This window comes from Eubalaena glacialis, chromosome 17 (assembly GCF_028564815.1).
Source record: "Eubalaena glacialis isolate mEubGla1 chromosome 17, mEubGla1.1.hap2.+ XY, whole genome shotgun sequence".
In the NCBI taxonomy this organism is placed as follows: domain Eukaryota; kingdom Metazoa; phylum Chordata; class Mammalia; order Artiodactyla; family Balaenidae; genus Eubalaena; species Eubalaena glacialis.
Window position 1 is genome coordinate 88,369,614 of NC_083732.1, and position 21,451 is coordinate 88,391,064.

Here is a 21,451-nt window from a genome sequence, read left to right on the forward strand (position 1 = left end):
CAGAGCAGGAGCGGGGGAGCGCCCCTAGCGCACTTGGCCTGCCCCTCCCCTGCGCCCGCCCCTCCCCTGCGCCTGCCCCTCCGCGTCCCCTCCTCCGCCCCCGCCGCCAGCCTTCTTTCCTCCGGGGTCGCGGCTAATCGGCTGTGACAACTCGAGCCCTCAGCAGCTGAGCGGTGTCACCGCGAATTAGGCCGGCGCTGAGCCCGCCAACGGCAAATTACTCGTCGCTGCTGCGCTGGGGCAGCGGCCGAGCGCGGGCGAGGCTGCGGCGGTGGCGGCGGGAGCCTCGTGAACGGCCCAGGGGCAGGTGTGCCGTGAGCTCGGCGCCAGCGAGGGTGTGGTGGGAGCGAGGGGTGCCCCGCAGCGGCCCTGCCCTCCCCGCAGCCCACCCCTCCCAGCACTGCAGCCCCCGCCGGTCCGGTCCTTCCAGCTCCCGCCCTTCTGCCTTCGCCAGCCCCGCGCCCTCACCCCCAGGTCCACGCCCACCTTCTCTAACTTTCTTCCCAGCCCCGTTGTTGACCTGCTCTCCTTTCAGCAAAACTTCCCCCACAGTGACCTGGGCTCAGTGTCCCACTTCCCGGGCCCCAGCGCTACCCCGCCGGCTCACCAGCAGCAAACGCAGGACGGCCTTTCCGCCTCCTCTGCTGGTCTGGCCCTCAGGCTGGGGGGCGGCCTCCCACCAGAATAGGATCCCCAGGCAGTGGGCTGTCTGTCCTGTTCCCAGTTCTGTCCTCACCTTCTAGAATAGACCTTAGCACACAGTAGGTGCTCCATGAATAGTTTTGAGTGAATAAATGAGTCCCCTCCCCCTGGAGGAAAGGCAGACTTTTCTCCAGGCTGGCCCTCCTTCCATCCGGTGTGGTGTCCCCGTGGTGGCCAGGCGGGCTGGGCTTGTATCTGGGAGAGCAGGGGTGAGACCAAGTTCCCTGCACCCCAGCAGGGCCTCCCTGGCCCGTGGCCAGACTCTGTGGTCTCAGGAACTGCTGACAGTGTGGCCCAGGGAGGTGACAGAGCGGGTCCTGTGGGGTCAGAGCCGCAGGCAGGGCTAGGGGCTGTGCGGGGGGACAGCTTTGGACCTCCACAGGACTGGTGGCCCTTCCCTGTCCCCCAACTGTCCCCTCAAGTGCTGGGGACAACGCAGCCTGTCACCTCTGTGGCCAGCTCAAACCTGCCACTTGTCTGCTTCCCCGAGTGGCTAGAGGTGAGAAGACCCAGGCCCACTGGGGTCTGGGTGAAGACCATTCTTGTCCTGACGCCCAACGCTCACCCTGTCCCAAGTCCCTCGGCCTGGGGCCAGAGAGTCCCAGGGCCAGTGCCAAGGGATGGCTTGACCCTTCCTTGGGCCCCAGGCTCCCAGCCCTGCCTGGTGGGCAGGTCACACAGCCCCGGCCCCACCAGTTCCCCACAGGTCAGTCTGCAGCTCGGAATCCTTCACAGCTCCCTGCGCCCTTCTAGGCCAGGCCAGCCCGGCACCATGCAGGCCCAGCGCGGGTCTGGACCTGGTACCCGCTGAGAGAGTGAATTCTGGACGTGGAGCCCCCAGTCCAGTGCAACTGGTGATGGTTCCCGCTGGGGCAGGGCCTGGCCTTTACCACACGGGGGGCGCGGGGTGAGCCTGAAGAGGCCGCTGCTCTTAGCCCAGGCTGCGGGAGGAGGCCTCCATCCTGGAACCTCACCAGTGGCACGGAGGACCCAGGCTGGCCAGAGAGAGAGGACAAAGGGGCAGGTGGGGCAGCCGTAGGGTCCGGGGCTGGGCAGTAGCTGAGGGTGGCACTTCCCTGGGGTGGCCAGTGTCAGAGCTCATGAGGCCACAGGGCCAGGACGTGGGGTGAAGGGCCTGGGCCTGGGACAGAAAACCCACGTGGTCCCTGTGCATGTCTGTGCAGGTCCCGCGTGTGCTGTCATGGGTTCCTGGATCTGTGTGCTCCTGAGCACGTCCAGTCTTGTGTGTGTGTGTGTATGTGGGTCTGTGCATTTGCACATGTCTCAGCCCACGCGTGTGGCCGTGTCTATCTGCGTGTGCGTGTCTGTGTGTGCGCCCATCCTGGGGAGGGGGGAGGCCAGGGAAGAGGACACCTTGGCCTTGGCTGGCCCCACCCAGGAGCAGCTATAAATAGGAGGCCGGGGAGGGGCCAGCAGACAGCCACCCGCCGCAGAGGGCTGGGCTGGTGTGGAAATGGAGAGAGGCGGGGGAGGGGGGCGCTGCCGACTGCGAACTGAAGTGGGGGCCCCAGTACCGAGCAGCCCTGGGCATCCCCTAGGGCCAGCAGCTGGGGAAGGGGCCTAGGGCCCGTCTAGGTCCCCTCGAATCCCAACTCAGGGTTTTTCCTGGAATCCTTAACCAGCTGGAGGACGAGGGCAGCAGCTGTGCTGTGTTCGCGTGTGTTTGGGGTGTAGGGATCCTTGCAGGAGGGGAAGATGAGGCCCAGCTGGGTGCTCTGTGTGTGGGGTGAGGGCCTGGATGGGGTGTGGGGCGCTGGGGCCTCAGCTCAGGCAGCCTCCCTGGGCTGGGAGCTGAGACTGTTGGTGCAGGGGTGGCCCTGGGGATCCCAGCAGGCGGCAGTGAGCACAGCTGTGGTGGACGAGGGCGGGGGAGAGGGACTCCATCCTGCCACCCACCGCCTGCAGTGGGGCAGCCATGCGGGGGAGTGTGTGGAGTGCATTGAGTGCATGTGTGGGAGCCACAGCTGCGCTGTCATCTACGTGTGGATCTGTGTATGTCGAGTGTAACGAGTGTGCACGTGTCCAGTGTGTGTGTATGTTGCCCTGTCCTCTCCAGGGCCACGGGTCACAGTCCGCTCACTCAGCCCCCAGGCCCCCGGAGGGCGACTCCTGGGCCCTCTGGGAACACGAGGTCCTCATGCTGCCTTCCAGGCTGCCCCAAACCTGCTCTAATGTCCTAGACCACCCCCCCGAACCGCCACCCCCTCCTTTCCTCCAGGCACTCTGCTGCTGCTGCCGTCTAAGGAACTTGCTTACTGGGTGGGTGATTGTCTCTCTCCCTTGGAACGCCGGGTGAGGGCTGTCATTTTGGTCCCTGCTGTGGTCCCCACTGGGCCTGGCACAGAGTTGGGACTCAAACTGAATGAAGTAACAAAGGAATGAAGAATGGATCCCCCCAGAGGCGGGGGCAGGGGCAGGGGCAGGGGCAGGGGGTGGCCAGGGTGCTTGCGGCCCCAAGGCCGCTAGGTGCAGATTCTGTCTGTATGCTGGTTCTGGGGAGCCCCCTCCCGGAGGGCAGAGGATGGAGGTGTGAGCTGACAGGGTGCGAGGCTCTGGGATAGGCCCTGCCAGGAGTGACCAAGGCAAGGGTACCACCACGGCCCCGTGAACATCCAGGCTGGCACAGCAGCCCAGGGACCTGGGCGTTGAGTGGAGGCTTGTCCTGCAGCCTGGGCACTGCAGTCACCCCTACCCCAGGCGGGGGCCCTCGCTGCCCCGCCAGCTCCCTCTCAGACCAGTCCCGGTGGCTCCAGGGATCTCGGTGCTGCCACTGCCCTCCCCACACCTACAGGGACACAAGTCACATCACACTCATACAGGCAGATAGAGACACACCTGAGCACTGGCTGTCACACGCCCGAGGTCCCCCTGCTCTCGTGGCCCCAGGCCCAGTGAGGTGGAGTCGCTCCACCACACACCTCCCTCTCCCGCCCCCACCCCTGGGCCCCGCCCCGCCCCCGGCTGCAGCAGCACCTCCCCCGCGGGCAGAAGCTCCGCCCCCAGCACCTGCCCGACGGCGCCCCGCTAGGAGGAGGAAGCAGGTAGGGGGCCTAAGCTCTGCACTCCTGGAGGACTCAGAGGTGCTCCAGGGACTCAGAGATGCTTTCCACAGGCTGGCTGCTTTCCTGCAGGAGTTCGTGGATCCCCTGAAAGCTTTTTGGAAAAGATCTGTCTCTAAACACAAAAATAAGCGCTCCTCCTGCCTCCCCCAATAATTTCCCTGTCCTCCATGTTCATTTGTCTTCTCCATCTTATCCTAGAGGGAAAACCAGAGGAAAGAAGAGGTGGCGGAAGAAAGGAAGGAAAAAGAAAGAGGGAAGCAGGGAGGAAAAAGCAAAAGAAAATAGAAGAGGAAAGTGAAACCAAACCCAGCACTCAGCCCCTCGCTCAGGCCCGCCCTGCAGAGGAACCCAAGCACTGGGGCGCGGGGGCGGGGGTACTTCCCGAGCCTCCCCGCCCCACCCCAGCCCCACTGCCCGGTCCAGGCCCCGAGTACTGGGCTCTGAGAGGCCTGGGTGCTGGAGGGAGAGGGATGAGCACAGCTCCCTGCCCACCAACCCCTCCCCGCAAAAGAAGACCGTCAGGCTGCCTGGCCCTCAGCCGTCCATCCGCTTTCTCTGCCAGGAGGATGGCTCTCCAATGGCCCCTCAGGCGGCAGCAGTGGAAACTAAGGTGCCCTCATCAAAACCAACCAGCAGACCGGCCCTCGCATGCACCCAGACTCTGGGCCCCTCGTCGTCGGCAAGAGTCTGAGCCGCGGGGCCGTCCTGAGGTTGGCTGGGACCTGCCGGGTGCTCCCTCTCCCCCTCGCCACGCTACAGTCTCCCCAACTGGTCCCCTTAACTCACTCCCCCACGCCCACACTTCTACTTCTCTCTGCACCAGCGTTTTTGCCCGCGGAGAGGGCAGCTCGCTCCCCTCCCTGGGGGCTTGGAGGACTCAGCCCCTGGGTTTGGGGATTTTGCTCAAACCCTCACGGAGAACCAACCTCTCGGTTCTAAGTTTCATTCTAAGGCAAAGAGGGAGGGGGCAGCCCTCGGCTTTTCTCCGTCTTGCAGACAGAGACACTAAAACAAACTCAGGCGACATCCTCGCGGGAACTGCAGCTGTCCCAGCCCCGAGGAGGAGCCTTGCTGTCCCCAGACAGAAAAGCGGGGAGCCTTGGCAAGTTCCGTGGCAAGCTCTTCTCCAAATGTGCAAACCACAGACTTCACCGGACTCCATCCCCCATCCCGTTGTGAACAGAGGTAACAGTCAAGTATCTTACGGTGGCCCCAGCTCTCTTAGCATGAAGTTTCCAGAGGTGCCACCCTCCCTGGTGCCCTCGCAGTTCAGGCCTCGGCCCTGCAGGCGGGAGACCGCAGGCTCAGTAGAGCTGAGGACAGCGTTTGCCACCAGGACACATCGGCGCTGTGTGTGGGGTCGCCACCAAGGACAGCCTCATGCACCGGGCCGCGTCCTGCCTTAGCGGGGCCGGGGCCACCCTGTGCGGCCCTCCTCCCAGTGGGGCAGCCCAGGGGCGGCAGGGCAGGTGCCTGCGGGTCGGGCCCTGACAGCAGCCTTTTTTAACAACTCTGGTCAGTCTCTCCCGGTCGGCCCAGGCAGGTCACCCAGAGCTAAGGCAGGGCCCAGTTCAGGGACCTCCTTTTCTTTCTATTCAGGAAGAAATATGGCAAAAACGAAAGCCACAGAAAAACCAGCCAGGCTCCAGTGACTTTTGGATCTAAACGGATTTATTTTGTGTGTGTTTTCTTCTTTCTTCAGTTTCGTAGCAAAAGAAAAAAGAACCCAACGAAATACAACAACACAACGAAACTTGCAACGAGTTGGAGTCTCCTGCGCCCAGCAGAAGCGGGCGCTGAAGGAGTGCAGGACGGGCTGCAGTCCGGGGCTGGGGGCTTGCAGGGGCCGGAGCACCGGCCTCCCCACCCTCTCTTCCGGCTACTCCAAAAAGTGATCAGCTCTTAAAACAAGAATCCACAAAAAGCGAAACACATTTTAAATTAAAATAAAAACACTTTCTCCACCCGCCCCCATGCCAGGAGATTCAGGCGAAACCTCCTCTTTAAAAAAATTTTTTTTCTGCTAGAAATACCGTGCATTACTTTTTTTCTTTCACTTCTCTTGAGGGTTAAAATAAGATATATTTTCCCAGGAGTCATAAATACGATCTGGTGCATAGAGAAATAGCAGCTCGGGAGTCCGGGCCAGCTCCCACCCTCCTCCCCCCGTGGAGTACAGTAGGGCAGCAGGACTGAACACAGCATAGATAATGCTCCTCGGCTTCAATCTCTAGGGGACGCCAGCGGCAGGGTGGGGGGCAGGCAGGCAGGAGGGCAGGCAGGGGCCAGGCCCCTCCGAGCGAGCGACACATGCTGGGACACGCGACGTCTGAGGGCAACCCCGGCCGGGAAGCAAGGAGCTTCCTCTAGGGTTTTCTTTTCTAATCACCGAGCAAAATAAATATAAATACTTCGAAAATAAGACCGCTTTAAAAAGGAGTAGAAAAGGGCAGGGTAGGGAGGCCAAAAGAAAGGAAACGAAGGAGCGCGAAGGAGCGCGGGGCGGCGGCTGAGGCCCTCGCGGTGGTCCGAGTGAGGTTGGGCGCAGAACCGCACCTCACGTATGTACAAGCGGACGCCAGGAAGGACTTCGACCCGGCCCAACTCTCCCGGGAATCGCCGCGCTCCGAGCAGAGGCGTCGTGGCAGCGTCAGGACGGCGTCAGGACGGCCACCCGGTAAGGTGCGCGGGCCGGGAGCGAGGAGGCCGAGCCGCGGGAAGGGGCCTCCAGTCCGGAGCCTGCAGACGTCGCAGCGGGGCTCGCGGGGCCGGCCCGGCCGGAGGCGGCGGCGGGCGCCTCGGCCCGGCCGTGCGTCCTCGCCCTGGGCCACGGAGTTCGAGCCGAGGCCCCGGGCCGCCCGCGCGAGCCTCTTCTCGGCGGCGGCGCGGGCTCGGGGTCCGGTGCTCACAGGAAGAAGTCGGAAGCGCCCTTGGCCCCGACTCCCGGCGAGGACTCCCGCGGGAAGCCGGCTGCGCCCGCGCCCCCGGGGCCGCCCCGGCCGGCCAGCTTCTCGTATTTCTCCTTGTACAGGTCCCGCTCCTTGGCCAGGCGCCCCACCTCCAGCTTCAGCTGCTCCACGTGGCTCTGGAGCTGGCGCTTCTCGCTCTCCAGCATGTGCCGCTGCTGCACCCGCTTGAAGCGGCACGACTGAGCGTAGCCGCGGTTCTTGAGCGTGCGCCGCTTCTGCTTCAGCCGCATGACCTCCTCCTTACTGAAGCCGCGGAGCTGCCTGTTCAGCTCGCGCACGGACATGGACACCAGCTGGTCGTCGGAGAAGCGCTCCTCCAGGTGCACGTGGTGGCCCGTGCCGCCGCCGCCATGGCCCGGGCCGCCGTGGTGGTGGTGGTGGTGATGGTGGTGGGCGGCGTGGTGCGTGCCGTGGTGGTGGCCGGCGCCCATGTCGTCCGCGCCGCCGCCGCCCGCGAAGCCCTGGCCCCGGAAGGCCTCGTAGGCCGCGGCGGCCTCTGGGTGGTGGTGCGCGCCGTGGTGCCCGGTGTGGTGGCCGCTGCCGATGAGCGCCTCCACCGCGTCCTCGGGGGTCAGGTTGAGCGCCTCGGGGTTCAGGTGGTGCTGGTAGCCGCTCATCCAGTACAGATCCTCCAGCGCCGGCTTCCCCGAGGCGCCCCCGACGGCGCCGGGGGGGCCCCCGCTTGCCGGCTCCGGGGCAGCCCCGGCCTGCACCGCGCCGCCGCCGACCCCCGCGCCGCCGCCGGTGCCCGGGCTGGGCGCGCAGAAGCTGGGCGAGGAGGGCACGGAGGAGCAGGGCGTGCTGAGCGGCGTCGAGGATAGCGAGCCGGGCGGCAGACGGTGGCAGAAGCGCTCGGCCTCGGGCGGCTCCTTCTTCACCTCGAACTTCATCAGGTCGAAGTCATTGACGTACTCGATGGCCAGCGGGCTGCTGGGCAGCTCGGCGCCCATCGCCAGCTCCGCGGCCATCGCCCGGGGGAGCCCGCCGCCTCGCCCGGCTGAGCCCCAACAGGAGGCGGCGGGGGGGGGAGCCACGGGCCTCTCCCCCCCCTTCGCTCCCCACGGGCGGCGGGTCCCTGCCGGGGCGGCGGCGAGAGGCGCGGGCTCCGAGCTGAAGCGCGCGGGGAAAAGTTTCACGCAGCCAACTCAGGGGTGGCCACTGGGGACGCCGCCGGTAGGGCCTCTCGGGCAGCCCTGGGTCGCTCCCCGGCGGGTGCAGGCCGGCCGCGGTGCCCTGTTCCCGAGCCGGCGGCCGGGCGGTGGCCCGGCGGGTGGCGGTGCGGCCACCGCCTCCGGCTGCTCGGGTTCCCCTCGCTCCGCCCGCGTACAGCCGGCCCCGCCTCCACCGCCGAGTGCCGAGCTGTGCGCTCCCCCTTATAGTGCCGGGCTCCTGGGCCCGCCTTTCTGGGAAGGGTACGCGCCTCCGGGCCAATCGGAGCCCCAGACCCGGCGCTCTCATTTGCATATCCCCATGGCAACCGGAGCCCAGCTGTCAATCTCCTGCGGGGAACAGCTGTGGGAAGGGGTGGTGACCCGCCGCCAGGGAGAGGAGGGGCAGGGCCCTCTGGTGGCCGCCTCGGGGGACTGCACGGGCAGAGGGCGCGGGGCGCGCGGGGGGCGCGGGGGGCGCGGGACCGGGCCCGAGGCCTCCGAGGCCTCGCGTCCGCGACGGGGCGGCCACAGAGTCTCGGGGAGCAGGGGGTGCTCCTCGGTGCCTCCTTCCCCTGCAGCCCAGCTGGCCGTGACCCGGCAGCCCCTTCCCAGGTTTTTTTCCGGCCGGCCGGGAGCCCGCGTCCAGCCCCGCTAGCGTGGTGGCGCCGGGACATTCCGGTCTCCCGACACGGGTGACACTGCGCGGCCTGGCCGGGCGCTGCGCGGGAGAGCCGGTTATTTTTAGCTCCGCGGTTCAGGCGGGTTCAGGAATTTAGTCAACAAAGTTGCTGGCACCTCCGTGCGGCGGGATCCACCGCGGGACGCCCGACTCCAAGGGTGTGCGGCGCAGGTGGGGAGGGAGTCGCGCGCAGGCCGGCGAAGTGGGGGCGCCAGGGACCCTAGTATGGGGGTCTGAGCTGCGGGACGGGTGAGGCCTGGGGCTCGGGGGTTGGTTGGAGGGACCCGGGGTGGGAGGGGCGCTCAGGGCCAGAGGGCTGACAGGCCCGCACCGCATTAGGCATCCGGGCTCCAGCTGCCCACCTGCCCAGGTCTGGCCTCTTGGCGGGGGTTGTGGCGCAGAGCTGGGCAGGGGCGGGGATTGGGGCGGCGGAGGTGGGGAGCCTCCAGTGAGAGGAGAAACCGGGAGGGCTGGGCTCAGGGAGCGGAGGTGCGCCTATTGCCCAGGGCTTGGTGACTGGGTAAAGAACTGTGGAGCAGTGGGTGCGCCCAGAGCAGGGGGCGGTCCCTGCCACGGCCCTCCAGGGTCAGCTGAGATGGGAGGGCATGACCCAGAGAGGCCCCCAATTCTCTATACTATTATGTGACTTTTATAATTTAAAAACTCAGTCTTAAATGCAACCATCTATGTGCATAGAAGCAAAAGTCTGGAGGGACTGTGGGCAAGACGTCACCAGGGGCAGCCTAGCCATGTGCTGGGGGCGTTTATCTACCAGGGTTTTTACCTTGTTCCTGGCATGAATATCTAATATTTTATAATAAGAAAAGTGTCATACAATGGGGAGTGAAACCGCACTTCTTAAGATGCCATGGGGGTGGCCCGGCCCCATCTGCACAGTGGGCACCTCTTGCCCCTTCCTCCTTTCCCCCACGTTCTTCTGGGTGGGGCTGGGCTGTGAGGCAGGGCCATGCGGAGAACAAGGACCCGTCCCACAGGGATGGCCCAGCAAGTGGCAGAACACAGGCCCCAGGCCGGGGGTTTGGGCTCTAGGCCAGATGCGTTGCCAGGTTTGGGGCTCCCTTTAAAGGCCGCGGCGTTCAGAGGGAGGCCACGGCTCAGAGGGGTGATGCCGAGCTGGTGGTACGTCTGCCTGTCTGAGGGGGAGAGCGTGTCTGCACTGGGCTGCTGTGTCTGGCCACCTGGGCTCGGCCCCTCACACTGTGGCTCCAGCCAGGCCGCTAGACCAGCTACGGGTTTGGTCCCAAGCTCAGAAGGATGCTGGGGTGGAGCCAGGCTTGTGCACATGGGGGCCCTCCTCACAGCTCTTGGCCTCAGGCCGAGGGGCACTGACTTACAGCCATGCCTGGGCTCTGTGGCACCCCCAGTCCCGCCCAGTCGTCTCGTCTTGTCCTGAGATGCGCAGTAAGGCCCACCCCAAGCCCACCCTGGACCTCCTCTAGTCCTCTGCTTGGCCACACCAAGTCAGGGACAGTTCCCGCCACATCCAGTCCCAAAATGTGATGTTCAAGGATGCTGGGCCCCGCCCCAGCCCAGAGCCAGCCAGCCCCTCACCCAGTCACACACACAGGTCGTTCATTCACTCCCTCCACTGTGGGAGGGGACCCAGCGCAAGGTCTGCTGCAGAGGCTGCACTCAGAACTGGGGAGAGGCACGGGGGCCTTCGGGGCAGCCTGGGACCAAGTAGGGTACCCATGTCCCTGACTGGCTTAGGCACCCGGTAAGCTCCCTGGTCCTGGACTTTGCCTCGGGGTCGGACTGGCCTCAGCTCCTGGCGGTCCCCGAGCCTGGGGAGCAGGAGCCCCTGGGGGGCCCTCAGTCTGCTCCCTGACTCTGCATGGTGTCAGCTGAGCTTTCTTCTCTCCTGTTAGTCACAGCCGGGCAGGTGGGAAAGGGGCCGAGAGTCCCTGTATGCAGGCTTTGGAGGGCTCGCCCGACCACCCGGCGCCCTGCACAGTGGGCGAGACAGGCTCTCCCAGCCCAGGGGAGGTGCTGCCCCTTCCTGACTCAGGTGGTGGGCTCTAGGCTGGCTCCTTTCTCTTCAGAAACTCCTCTTTGCCACTTGCTGGCCTGGGGTGGGGCAAGTTCAAGGAGGCGCTCACAGCAGGGTGTGGGGAGCCGAGGCCGCGAGGGACCAGGGTCCATCCTGTCTGCCAGGAATGGCTGGTAGAAGGCCACAGAGAGAGCATACAGGTGTGCTGTGTGCCCCGGCCGTGGCTGTCCTCTCAGCTCCCTGGACGGTGGAGGCTGGGCGAGAACACGCCAATTCCATGTTGCCCAGAAAAGGATCACTTTCTTCCCATCCAGCGCCACCACGTCCTCTGGGGGCCTCTCACACCCACCAAACAATCAGCACCTGAACCCATGGAACTCCACAGGGAGCACCCGTGGGGCTCGTCATTAAATGTACCCCACGAGTCTTCACTGAGCACATTCTGTGTGCCAGGTTGCCTGCCCGAGGGCAGTGTCCACTGCCTTTCACCAGGGAGGTGGCCCTGGTGTGTGGGAAGCGTGATGCAGCCAGTACTGTGCTCATGGGCTCTGCAGTGGACGGTTCGTTCTGGGTGCAGCTGGACGGCTCTCTCTGACCCCGACAGCTGGGAGGACTTGAAGGCTAGAGTGACTGGACAGCTGATGGCTGGCAGATAACAGGGGCTGTAGCTGGACTGGCATCTCCACACGGCAGCTGACTGGTTGGGCTTCCTCGCAGCATGGCGGCTGGTTCCCAGAGGGAGTGTCCAAGAGAGCCTGGCGGACGTGCCTGGCATTTTTGTGAGGTGCGGCAGTGCTCAGCCCACATCCCAGGGGGGCACAGACACAGTCTCCTACAGGTCATGTAGAGGAAAAACACTACACTGGTACAGCATCTTTGGCAAATACAGTCTACCAGAGTGGGGATGAGAGAGCAGGAAATAAACCATAAAATAATAAGTAAATTACACAGCTTATCAGTTTCCCACTGCTGTGCAGGAAATCACCACAAGTCCAGCAACTTCAAACAGCATCTTTATTGTGTCAGTGCTGTAGTCAGGAGTCCCTCAGGGCTAGGGTCTCGAGGTCGGGGGCGGGTGCATGTGTGTTGTGTATGTGTGTGTGTGTGTGTCTCTCTCTCTCTCTCTCTCTCTCTCTAGTCTGGAGGTTCCCCCGGGGAAAGAGACCCCCAAGCTCCCTCAGGTTGTCAGGACCATTTCTTGGAGTCTGAGGAACCAAGGCCCCGGGCTCAGGGGGCTGGAGGCTGCCCTGGCTCCCTGCACCCCATGACTGCCCCAAGGTGGCCAGGCCAGCGACAAGAGCCTCTGGAGGAGCCCCGCCCACCCGATGGGGAGGGGCCACCACAGCAGGTGAGAAAGGGAAAGGTCGAGGGGGCTTGGCCTGATGTGGGGAGGGGTCAGGCGCCTGTGGTGCCACCTCTGGGGACCACAGGACCGCCCATGGGCAGTGCTGCGTCAGAGTCCCAGCCCAGCGCCCTGGGCTCTGGGCAAGTCCTGTTGCGAGGGTTAAACGCTCCATCACAACGAGCGGCGCTGCAGGTTCTGCACGGCCCGCTACCGAGCTGCCTCAGGGAAGTCACAAGGTGACGCCCCAAGACTCCCGTCCTCAACAGCCGGCCCCAGGCTCTCCAGGCTGGGGTCAGAGGTGCTGCTCAGCCTCGGCCAGGGCCCAGCTGAAGGCCTCTGCTCAGCACTCCCCGCCTCCGGGGATTTCTTCCTGAGCTCAGAGCGCCGGCTGGTGCTCTCCCCACCCAGGGGCTCATCAGCACTCAAAAGTGAGGAACCGGGTCTGCATACTCTGCGGGGTGGGCGGTGCCTCCCTGGGGAAGGGCTCAGGCCGCTGGAGTGCCACACACGCCCCCTTCCAACTCCTCCCAGCCCCCAGGAGAGGCCGGGCCCCTGCCCAGGCAGCACCTCCTCCAGACTCCACGTGGGGGTCACCTTTGCGGCCCCCAGGCCCACAGGCCTCCCCAGTGCACCCCCCCACCTCGGATGCCTCGCCTCCCCTGGGGCTAGGGGCCCAGATTCTGAGGACCCTCGTGTGGTGGCCAGGCCCACGCCACCTGCTGGTCACCTGACTTCAGGCCTCACCTAGAGGGCCTGCCCGGCCACGGCTCCCTGTCCTTGGGGCCATCAACTGAGAGGCTGCATGACCTGCCTCACTAGAGCAAAGGGCAGTTCACGGGGTAGTAGGGGGGACAGGCCTGAACAGGGCAGTGGGTTCCTGACAAGGCAAGAAAGGCTCCAGGAGGCCCTGCCTGGGCTCCACGGCCCTCACGCAGTTGGGGCTGGTGCCGGGCAGTGGGGCGGCGACCCGCACCTTCAACCCCAGGGTGCCCGGTTGGCCTGCCCCTTAGCACGAGGAGCCCAGAGTGACCACTGCCCCCTCCTCCTGCCTGGAAACAGAGACTCTGACCAGGCTGAGCCTGAGGCTGACAAGGTCCTCAGGGGGTCACAGGGGCTGGAGGGTCCCCAGGGCACGGGCCCAGGGGCCCAGGGCAGCCGCTGGTGGGGCAACTCCTCTTCCCAGGGTGCCCAGCCCTTCCTGAGCCTTGCACGCTGGCCTGCAGCTGTCAGACCGGCTGCTTCCAGGCGGTGGGCTGCGCCGTGGGCAGTGGGGCCAGGGTACAGGTATGCACACAGAGGAGAGAGAGCGGCTGGGGAGGGTGGACCCCGGAGAGCAGCGGCGGTCCCAGGCAGGCGGTGGGCGTCCAGCTGCCCACCGGTCTGTCGGGAGCCCCCGCAATGGACACACCTGCTCACCTCCTGTCCAGCTGGTGCCCACCTTGCAGTCTTGGGTGCGTGTCCCCTCTTTTACCGTGGAGGGAAGTACAGGGAGGTAGTGAGGAGGTGAGGGTCTGAGCCGGCCTCTCAGATCAGGAGGGACCAACAGCTGTGTCCCTGGTGGTCTCCTATCTGCCCAGTCGGGGGAGGGAGGATTTATCCCCCGCCCTCCCATCATCGAAGGTTTGCCTGCTGTGGTGGCGCTGACTGTGGGCATCAAGAGGGAGCCTGGGGAGGATTGCTCATCCTGGCCAGGAGGAGGAGGAGCCGGGCAGCGGGGCAGGTTGCATCCCCGGCTCTTGCGGTCTCCTCTGTCATCACTTAGCCCAGGATCCTCAGCCCCCGCCGCACCAATCCACATGGCTCCTCCAAGGCCCTGGGCCGAGGCCACCACCGAGAGACCCGAGGGGTGGCCGGGTGAGGATATGGGCTCTGCCAACATCTGCCTGCGAGGCCAGGCTGGGGAAGCTAGCTGGCCCACAGCTGGTCCACTCAGTTCCCTGACGGGCTGGGGGCCCTTTTTTAAAAAAAATCAATTAATTAATTAGTTAATTAATTTATTTTTTTGGCCGCGTTGGGTCTTCGTTGCTGCGCACGGGCTTTCTCTAGTTGCGGCGAGTGGGGGCTACTCTTCATTGAGGTGCGCAGGCTTCTCATTGCGGTGGCTTCTCTCGTTGCGGAGCACGGGCTCTAGGCGCGCAGGCTTCAGCAGTTGTGGCGCACGGGCTTAGTTGCTCCGTGGCATGTGGGATCTTCCCGGACCAGGGCTTGAACCTGTGTGTCCTGAACGGGCAGGCGGATTCTCAACCGCTGCGCCACCACAGAAGCCCCTGGGGGCCCTTTCTTCACAGCTGGGTCTGACTCCAGAATCCACCATCCTGCCGAAGTGGCACACGTCAGGCCCCAGCGATCAGCACGAGACGACGGGACCCCTGCTCCGCTGGATTTAGCGGCGCCACCGCATGCTGACGCTGGGCAGGACCTTTGCCACGAACCGGCCTTGGTTCTTGTCACCTCTGGGGCTGCCGCAGGGACGTGCCATCACACAGACAAGGACTGGTGGAGAGCAGGAGCCCCGGATCCTCACCTTGGCCTCCCGGGGTGGAGTGTCCATCCCTCCCGAGCCGGGGCTGGGCCGAGGGGCCTTCTTTGGCCAATGCGACCCTCGAGGATGTAGTGTGGGCGGAGGCCCGAGCTGCACCCACACGGGTGGCCCTCTTACCCTTCAGCCAGTGCTGCCCTTTCAACCTGGGCCCGGAAGGAGCACGTGGAGGACACGCGGCCGTGCAGCTGAGCCGGCTCCAGGCAGAAGCGTGAGGCCGCAGGCTGGGGAACAAGAGGGCCCCCAGCGCACGGGGTGGTTTGTGATGCAGATCCCGGGGCGGCAGCCAACTGATACAGAGATGCAGGCACGGGGCGGCCACCCCAGGAGGGAGGCTGCTGGCACGTGCTCACCAGGGGGAGCACAGCTCACTTCCCTGGGGGTGAGGGGTAAATACCCTGAGTGGCCATGCACCCCTCTAGGCCTGGGCAGTGGCATCCAGCAGGGGGCCAGACCCTGTCCGAGGCCCCCGTGCCCTCAGCCAGGGCTCCCCAGGCCCTGGGGCCAGAGACGCTGCCTCCTCCCTCGGGCTGCCCTGTCCCAGGCCTGGTGACAGCTTGGGGCAGGTCCTCTGGCCCCAGGCTGTGGCATCCAACATGTAGCCAGGCCCCTCCTGGGTCTCTCCCAGCCACAAATCACACTGGCCTAGCCGTGGGGAACAGGCTGCCCCAACCCTCTGAGCCATCTTGGGGCGGCAGGGAAGTGGCCCATGTTCCTGCCCGAAGGCACGGAGGGGCTGTGCCTCCGCCTCGCCAGGGCCAGGCGGGCAGGTGGAGAATGAGTGGGGGCCACTGGAGGGGGGTCTGTGGCCTGCCCCTCACCTTCCCCTCAATCTCAGGCCTCCAGGTCACCCTGGGGAGGCTCTGGGGCCCCTGGGTAGTGTGCGTCCACCTGAGCCATGCTCAGCAGGCCGGGCAGCGGTGGGGTGGCAGTCAGGACAGCCACGCGGACACAGGACAACCTTTATTGCTGAACACAAAATGCCCGCCAGGGAGGCCTGCCTGGCAGTCTCTCCCTGGGCAGGAGGCCTGCGGAAGGACCGGGGGGTGGGGGAGGCGGGGGGGGCGTACATCGCATGGCCGCTGCCACACCCACAGAGGGGACGGGCCTGGGGGTGAGCCCTGCCAGGCACCTCTCGGGGCAAGGCTGAGGACCCAGGGGTGGGCGGGTGGGTGGAGCCCAGTCCGAGGGAGGCGAGGCCTGGGCACTGATCACACAGGGCTGAGAGCCAGGCGGGCAGAGCGACGGCCCTGCAGCCCCGGGGGGGGCGCTCTGTGGCAAGCGGTCCCTCCTCTGGGGCAGTGGCGGGCAGAGCCTCCTTCCTCTCCAGGGATGAAGGGCTGAGGTAGGCATGGACCGGCTCCCTGGGCCCTCACAGACGGGGTTTGATGTGCAGCGATTTCCCTGTTCCAGAGAGGGGCAAAGGTCAGGCACCAGGAGCCCCCCAGCCAGGAGGAATGCCCCGCCTCCCAAAGCTTCTGGGTCAGGGACCGCTAGCCATGGGGAGAGGGGCTTTGACACCCTCGTCCTCTCGTCCACCACCCACTGCCCTCCCTGGGGTCCGGCGTCTAGCAGGGTGCAGGCCTGGCCTGTGGGGCTGAGAGCTCCCCTGGGGGGGGGGGAGCCCCTGGGGAGTGGGTGGGTCACGGCGGGAGCCACAGCAGTCTGCAGGCTGCGCTATAAACACCAGGTGCAGGCGGCCTGCACGCAGACACAGCACAGGCTTGCACCTGGACGAGTCTGAGGCTGCCAGACGGAGCCCCTGACGTGAAAAGCCAGGGTGGGTGCGAGCAGTTGCTGGGTGAGGGGCGGGGCTGAGGCCCCTGTGCAGGGTGACATGCCGGGGACAGGATGGGCGGGGAGGGAGAGGCTTCCCACAGCAGAGCAGGCTCCTGCCCTGTGTGGCCCACGCTCACTGGGTGCCAATGCCCCTCCCCTCCTGTGAACACTCCAGGCCAGCAGCCCCGCTGACCACAGACGCCTCCGTGTGGCTGCCCACCGGCACGGCACTGTCCACGTGCCCCCTGCCAGCCCGCCTCTCCTCCTGGGACCCCACTTCAGGGCCGAGGACCCCAGTCACCGGCTCAGCTAAGCCAGTGCCTAGAGGTCAGCCCAGCCAGCCAGGACCCCCCGCCTGCAGACTCCACCGGCCTCTGCCCGAGGGCCTCGGCCCCCCTCTGCTTGTCCTTCCAGCTCCCGGAAGGTCGGCAAGGCCTGAGCAGGGAAGGAGGCTGATGGGGGCCCCCAGGCCAGTGGGAGTCTGCAGCCTCTCACCCACCCTGCCTGCTTCTTCTGATTCTGGGGCTGGCTGCAGGGTTCCTTATCTTACTTAAAAAAAAAAAAGAATTTTCAAAGGTGGCTGCCTCGGGCTGTCTGCTCCCTCCTCCCATGCCCCAGTGTGTCCTCCCGATGGAAGGAGCTGGTGACCAGCCAGGCCGGGTGGGCAGGTGGAGGGCCTGGCCGCAGCTTGGCGCCCATGACGCGGGGGCTTGAGCAGGCGTGTGAGTGAGCTCAGCCGAGCTGTTAGAAAAGGCTGCAGCAAGCGTCTTCCATTAACGTTACGACCGTGAAATATGACAATAAAATGATAGCCGTATGGTCGCAAATTTGCAGCCCGCCGAGCTGCGTGGGGTTTATCGTCACTCAAACGCGCAGAGAGCTGTAAAATGTTTACAGAAAGGGTCGTTTGCAGCCATAAAATCCTCTTTTCTCTCCTAAACAAGGCTGAGTGGAGCCATTTACCAAGCCCCAAATGTTCATCGGGGGAGAGGGAACATCTGTTCTCTCCAGGAGCGTGCAGTGATCTTCCAGAACAAATTAACAGAAATGGGTGCTTTCTAATTAAATCAGCCCTCGGCTGGGGCGGTCTGTGCAGGCGGCGCTGCTGTGCTCGCACCTTGCCGGCCCTGCCCCTGTGGGCCCCCGCAGGGGCACACCTGCCAAGCCAGGGACAGGGCACAGCAGCGCCCGGCCCACGCCAGCTCTCCGGAACCATCCAGGCCCCGCCTAGAGATTCTGACCTAGTGGGTCTGAGGCGGGCACTGCAAGAGTGCAGGCTGGGCTCCGGCGGGCGGGCTGCCTACCTGAGTCCTTGGTGGGGCTGGTCCTGGGGGTCGGGGCCCTGAGCTGGCCTCCTGGGCCTGGCGAGGACTGCAGGGAGATGAAGGAGGGCAGCTTGCAGAGGCTGCCGGAGCCCGTCCCCACCGAGGCAGCCTCCTCCCGCAGAGACAGCTCCTCCTGGTCCAGGGGCAGGGAGGCGGAGGGGGAGGAGGGAGAGGGGCGGGAGGGGGAGGGGGAGGGGGAGGATGGGGGGGAGGGGCGGGAGGAGACAGAGGAGGAAGAGGCTGAGGCTGCAGCTAACAGCCGTGGGGAAGGCGGCGGGGAGGCCGAGCCGGCTGCCGCGGAGGTGAGGGAGCTGGATGTCTGCCTGGTGGGGCGCTGGGTGGCCAAGGACTTCCTGCGGGAAAGGAAGGGGAGCAGAGGCGTGAGGGTGGGCGGCCGTGGGGCAGGCGGGCGTCGGGGGGGCTGGCCAGCCACCTGTATACTGCCTGTCCCGGAGGCAAGGCTCCCGGTGCCACCCCGCCCCGGCAGCCATCAGGCATCGCCGTGCGGGTTCAAGGCTGGCCCTCGGCCCAAGGACAGGCTGGCGGCACTACAGGGCCTGCAGCAATGCCACGCTGACCCTGTCCTCACCTTCTGCAGCCTTCCTCGTCCACACGGGCTCCCACACTCATAGAGGGGTGAGCACAACAGGGGCCCCAGCCGTGAGCATCACCTGGGACCCTCCCCTCTCCTGGGGAGTTGTGGGGGGCAGCTGAGAAGTCCCCACCTTCCTCCCCAGGGCGGGGGCTGGGCAGCCCTGCACAGCTTGGTCTGGGCCAGGGATGCCCTTGGCTCCGCCCAGCCTGGGGACCAGGGGGTGGGGCACCTCAAGGTCACTTGATCGACTCTGGACTGAGGTTTCTTTTGGGGTCTGAAGCCCACAGAGCTGGGTGGCGGCGGGGGGGGGGGCTCCTTCCTGACCACCCCCCACCCCGCGCTTACACATGCAGCGCCCACTGTCCCCGTCACCTGGGCCCGTGGCTGGTGGAAGCCCTGCTCCTGGGGGGCGTGGTGTTGGGCTCCGGGGCCGGGGCTGTGGCTGCCCGCCGGCCGAGGTGCCTCTGGTTGCGGTGGAGCAGCTGGCACTGGGCGCCCCGGGGGCAGACGCCCCTGCGGGAGAAGTCGGGACACAGCAGCGTGTGCTTCTTCTTGCACTGCGGGGAGAAGGGGCGCGGCTGGGCAAGCCAGTGGAGGCCTCTGCGCCACTGGGGTGGCCCTGCCTGCTCCGCCCGGTGGGGCTTGGGCCAAAGGCTTCCTGTTGGGGGACTGAGGCCCTCAGGCCAGAGTGGCCCCGCGGCCCACACCCCACCCACCAAGAAGATGCCCCTGAGCAGCCCAAGGGTCGAGGGCACTGCCCTGGCTGTACCAGCACCGCCCAGCCGGGCCCTGGGCCTGGACTGAGGGCAGGGCCTGGCTTGAGGGTCCTGCCAGGCTGAGGTGGGGATTCTCAGGGCGCTAACTCCTCCTCCTGACCACAGCCCACCCATCCTGGCAGAGGACCAGGGTGGGGGGCACTAGGCCTGGGGGCCCAGGGTGGAGGCCGGCTGCACACCTGATCCACCACACCTGTCACGGTGCTAATTATACCCTGTGGGGGTGGCCTACGAGCAGCTCGGGGCAACAACAGGCAGCCTCAGCTCTGCCCGCCAGGCCCAAGGCCTGCCTTTCCTCGGCCCTCCTGCCCCCAGGACTGGGGCTGCAGGGCCCAACTCTGCAGCCCGGCTGTGTGCCCACGTCTTGCCTGGCTCTTCTAGGGGAGGGGGTCCTGTTCTTCCCCACCCCCAACAGCTGGCTTAGGGGACACGACCCAGCAGGAGAGAGCCAGGTGTAGCAAGCCTCATATTGGGCCAGGTGACAGGCGATATGCTGGAGACAGACCCAGATGGGAACCACTGCAAGCAGAGTCCCTGTCAAACCCACCCAGAGGGGAGTTTAAAACCAGCCCCGGTGCCTGAGCAGCTCGAGGGTGCCCACCAGCACAGCCACTGGAAATACACGGCAACAGCCTTGAGAGCACGTCCTCCTGGGCCCCGTAACCTCTCCCCGGGCACGTGCCCTCAGACTCCCGGATCTTAGCTCTGCTCCCAGCACCCAGGACAAAGCCGGCCGAGAACCCCACGGGGCGTGTACCCATTCTGTGAGCAGGATCTGGGCAATGACCCCATTCTTGTCCCCGCACCTGGCTCCCGGCCGCCCCCAAGGGACTAGACGCCCCTCACACTGGAGCCTGGGGGCTGGCGTGAAGACAGGCAGGCAACAGCCCCTGAGCACCCCTGTACCACCACAGCAGCCCGTCCCCGTGCTGGGCAGACCAGCCCTGCCCCTGAGCAGAAAACAGGCTCAGGCCAATGCCTGCTCTCCCTCCCTCCCTCTCTCCCTCCCTTCCACACGGCCCTCTGCCCTGGGCCTGGCCAGTGACACGATCAGGAACCCAGTGGCCCCGCCCTTGCTGGTGCACACATAAAAGGGACACATGGAGATGCTGGGGCCATGCAGGGCTGCCCCTCGGGGTCTCCTGGGGAATAAGGGGGGCCCGGGCAGGTAGAGGGAACAGGAAGGACCTTTGGGTGGAGAGGGCCCAGCACTGGGCTGCACACAGAGAGATGGCTAGAGGGCACTGGACTTGCACTGTCCCGCGGTGACCACGAGCCCCGCGGCTGCTCTGAGCCTGGACGGTGCGACAGGGGCAATGCACAGGGGGCGCCAGGTAAAAGGCGGCACAGAGGTTTCCTCCCTGGTCGCACGCTGATGTTTGTGATCTGCTGGGTCAAATAAACTCATCTCACCTGTTTCTGTTTCACCTTCTTAAGGTGGCTACTAGGAAATGTGAAATCCCGCGTGGGGTTCATATCTGGCTGACCTTCCTACTAGAGACAGCTGGTCTGAACTAGCTGTCCTCCCAAGAACAACCGAAACCTAGGCTAGAGCGTAAAGAACTTTCTCAAATCGTCCGAGAGCTATCGAGAAAGTGAAATGATGGAGGAAAATCTATGCAGAGACGTGGCGGACACAGGGCTAGTCTCAGGTCTCAAAGGCCCGACATCCCCCTTAGACCAAGGTCACTGAGGAAGGGGCAAAACCAACCAACCACACAAAACCCCCCGCAGAGCTGGAAATTAAGAAAGTCACTGCTAGATAATTCATTGGTCAAACAAGAAACAATGGAAATTAGGTAATACTTAGAACCAAATGATAACACCAAAACAACCCATCAAAATTTGTGGAATGCAGCTAAAGCAGCACTTGGAGAGAAGTCCTCAGCCTTACAGGCTTACGTTATTAGCAAAGAGGATATACCTCAAAAGTTAGAAGGAAAACACCAAAATGACCCAAAGAAAGCAGAGGGAAGGAAATAAAGAGAAAAGGAACATAAGAACAGTATTAGGAATGACAAAAGTGCTGTTAAACTGCTGATGCTGCAGAAAGCAAAAAGATATCAAGATGATACAATGAACAAACTTTATGCCAATGAATTTGAAAGCAGACGAAATCTACAAATTCTAGAAAAACTGACAAGAACTGACATAAAACCTGAATGAACATTCCTATGACCATAAAGGAATTTGAATCAGTAGTTAAAAAATAAGGAAAGCTCCAGCCCAGGGTTTCACTGGTAGTTCAACCACATATTCAAGAGTTGCATCATTTCAACCTTACATGATCTGGTCCACAGAAAAGGAAAGCAGAGAATACTTCTCAACTTAGTTTACTGGACCAGAATAATCTTAGAACCAAACCCTGACCAGAACTAGATGACAAGAGAACATTTAGGGACTTCCCTGGTGGTGCAGTGGTTAGGAATCCACCTGCCAATGCAGAGGACACGGGTTCGAGCCCTGGTCTGGGAAGACCCCACATGCCGCGGAGCAA

General features: G+C 64.5%; 2 protein-coding genes across 3 annotated transcripts in view; both read right to left on the bottom strand.

Moving 5' to 3' along the window:
- Positions 1-5,477: 5,477 nt before the first annotated feature.
- Positions 5,478-8,088, bottom strand: MAFA (MAF bZIP transcription factor A). Its single transcript, XM_061171910.1, has one exon. The coding sequence runs from the start codon at positions 7,720-7,722 to the stop codon at positions 6,691-6,693; it is 1,032 nt and encodes a 343-aa protein (XP_061027893.1). The 5' UTR covers positions 7,723-8,088; the 3' UTR covers positions 5,478-6,690.
- A 7,679-nt stretch (positions 8,089-15,767) lies between these two features.
- ZC3H3 (zinc finger CCCH-type containing 3) overlaps positions 15,768-21,451 on the bottom strand; it is an 84,466-nt gene continuing 78,782 nt past the window's right edge. For both annotated transcript variants that reach the window (XM_061171868.1, XM_061171869.1), the window contains exons 10-12: positions 18,551-18,735; positions 17,563-17,936; positions 15,768-15,883 (exon numbers count right to left, since the gene is read on the bottom strand). In XM_061171868.1, coding sequence (XP_061027851.1) covers positions 15,852-15,883; positions 17,563-17,936; positions 18,551-18,735 — 591 coding nt within the window. In that variant the 3' untranslated portion in view covers positions 15,768-15,851. The remainder of the gene's footprint in view (positions 15,884-17,562; positions 17,937-18,550; positions 18,736-21,451) is intronic.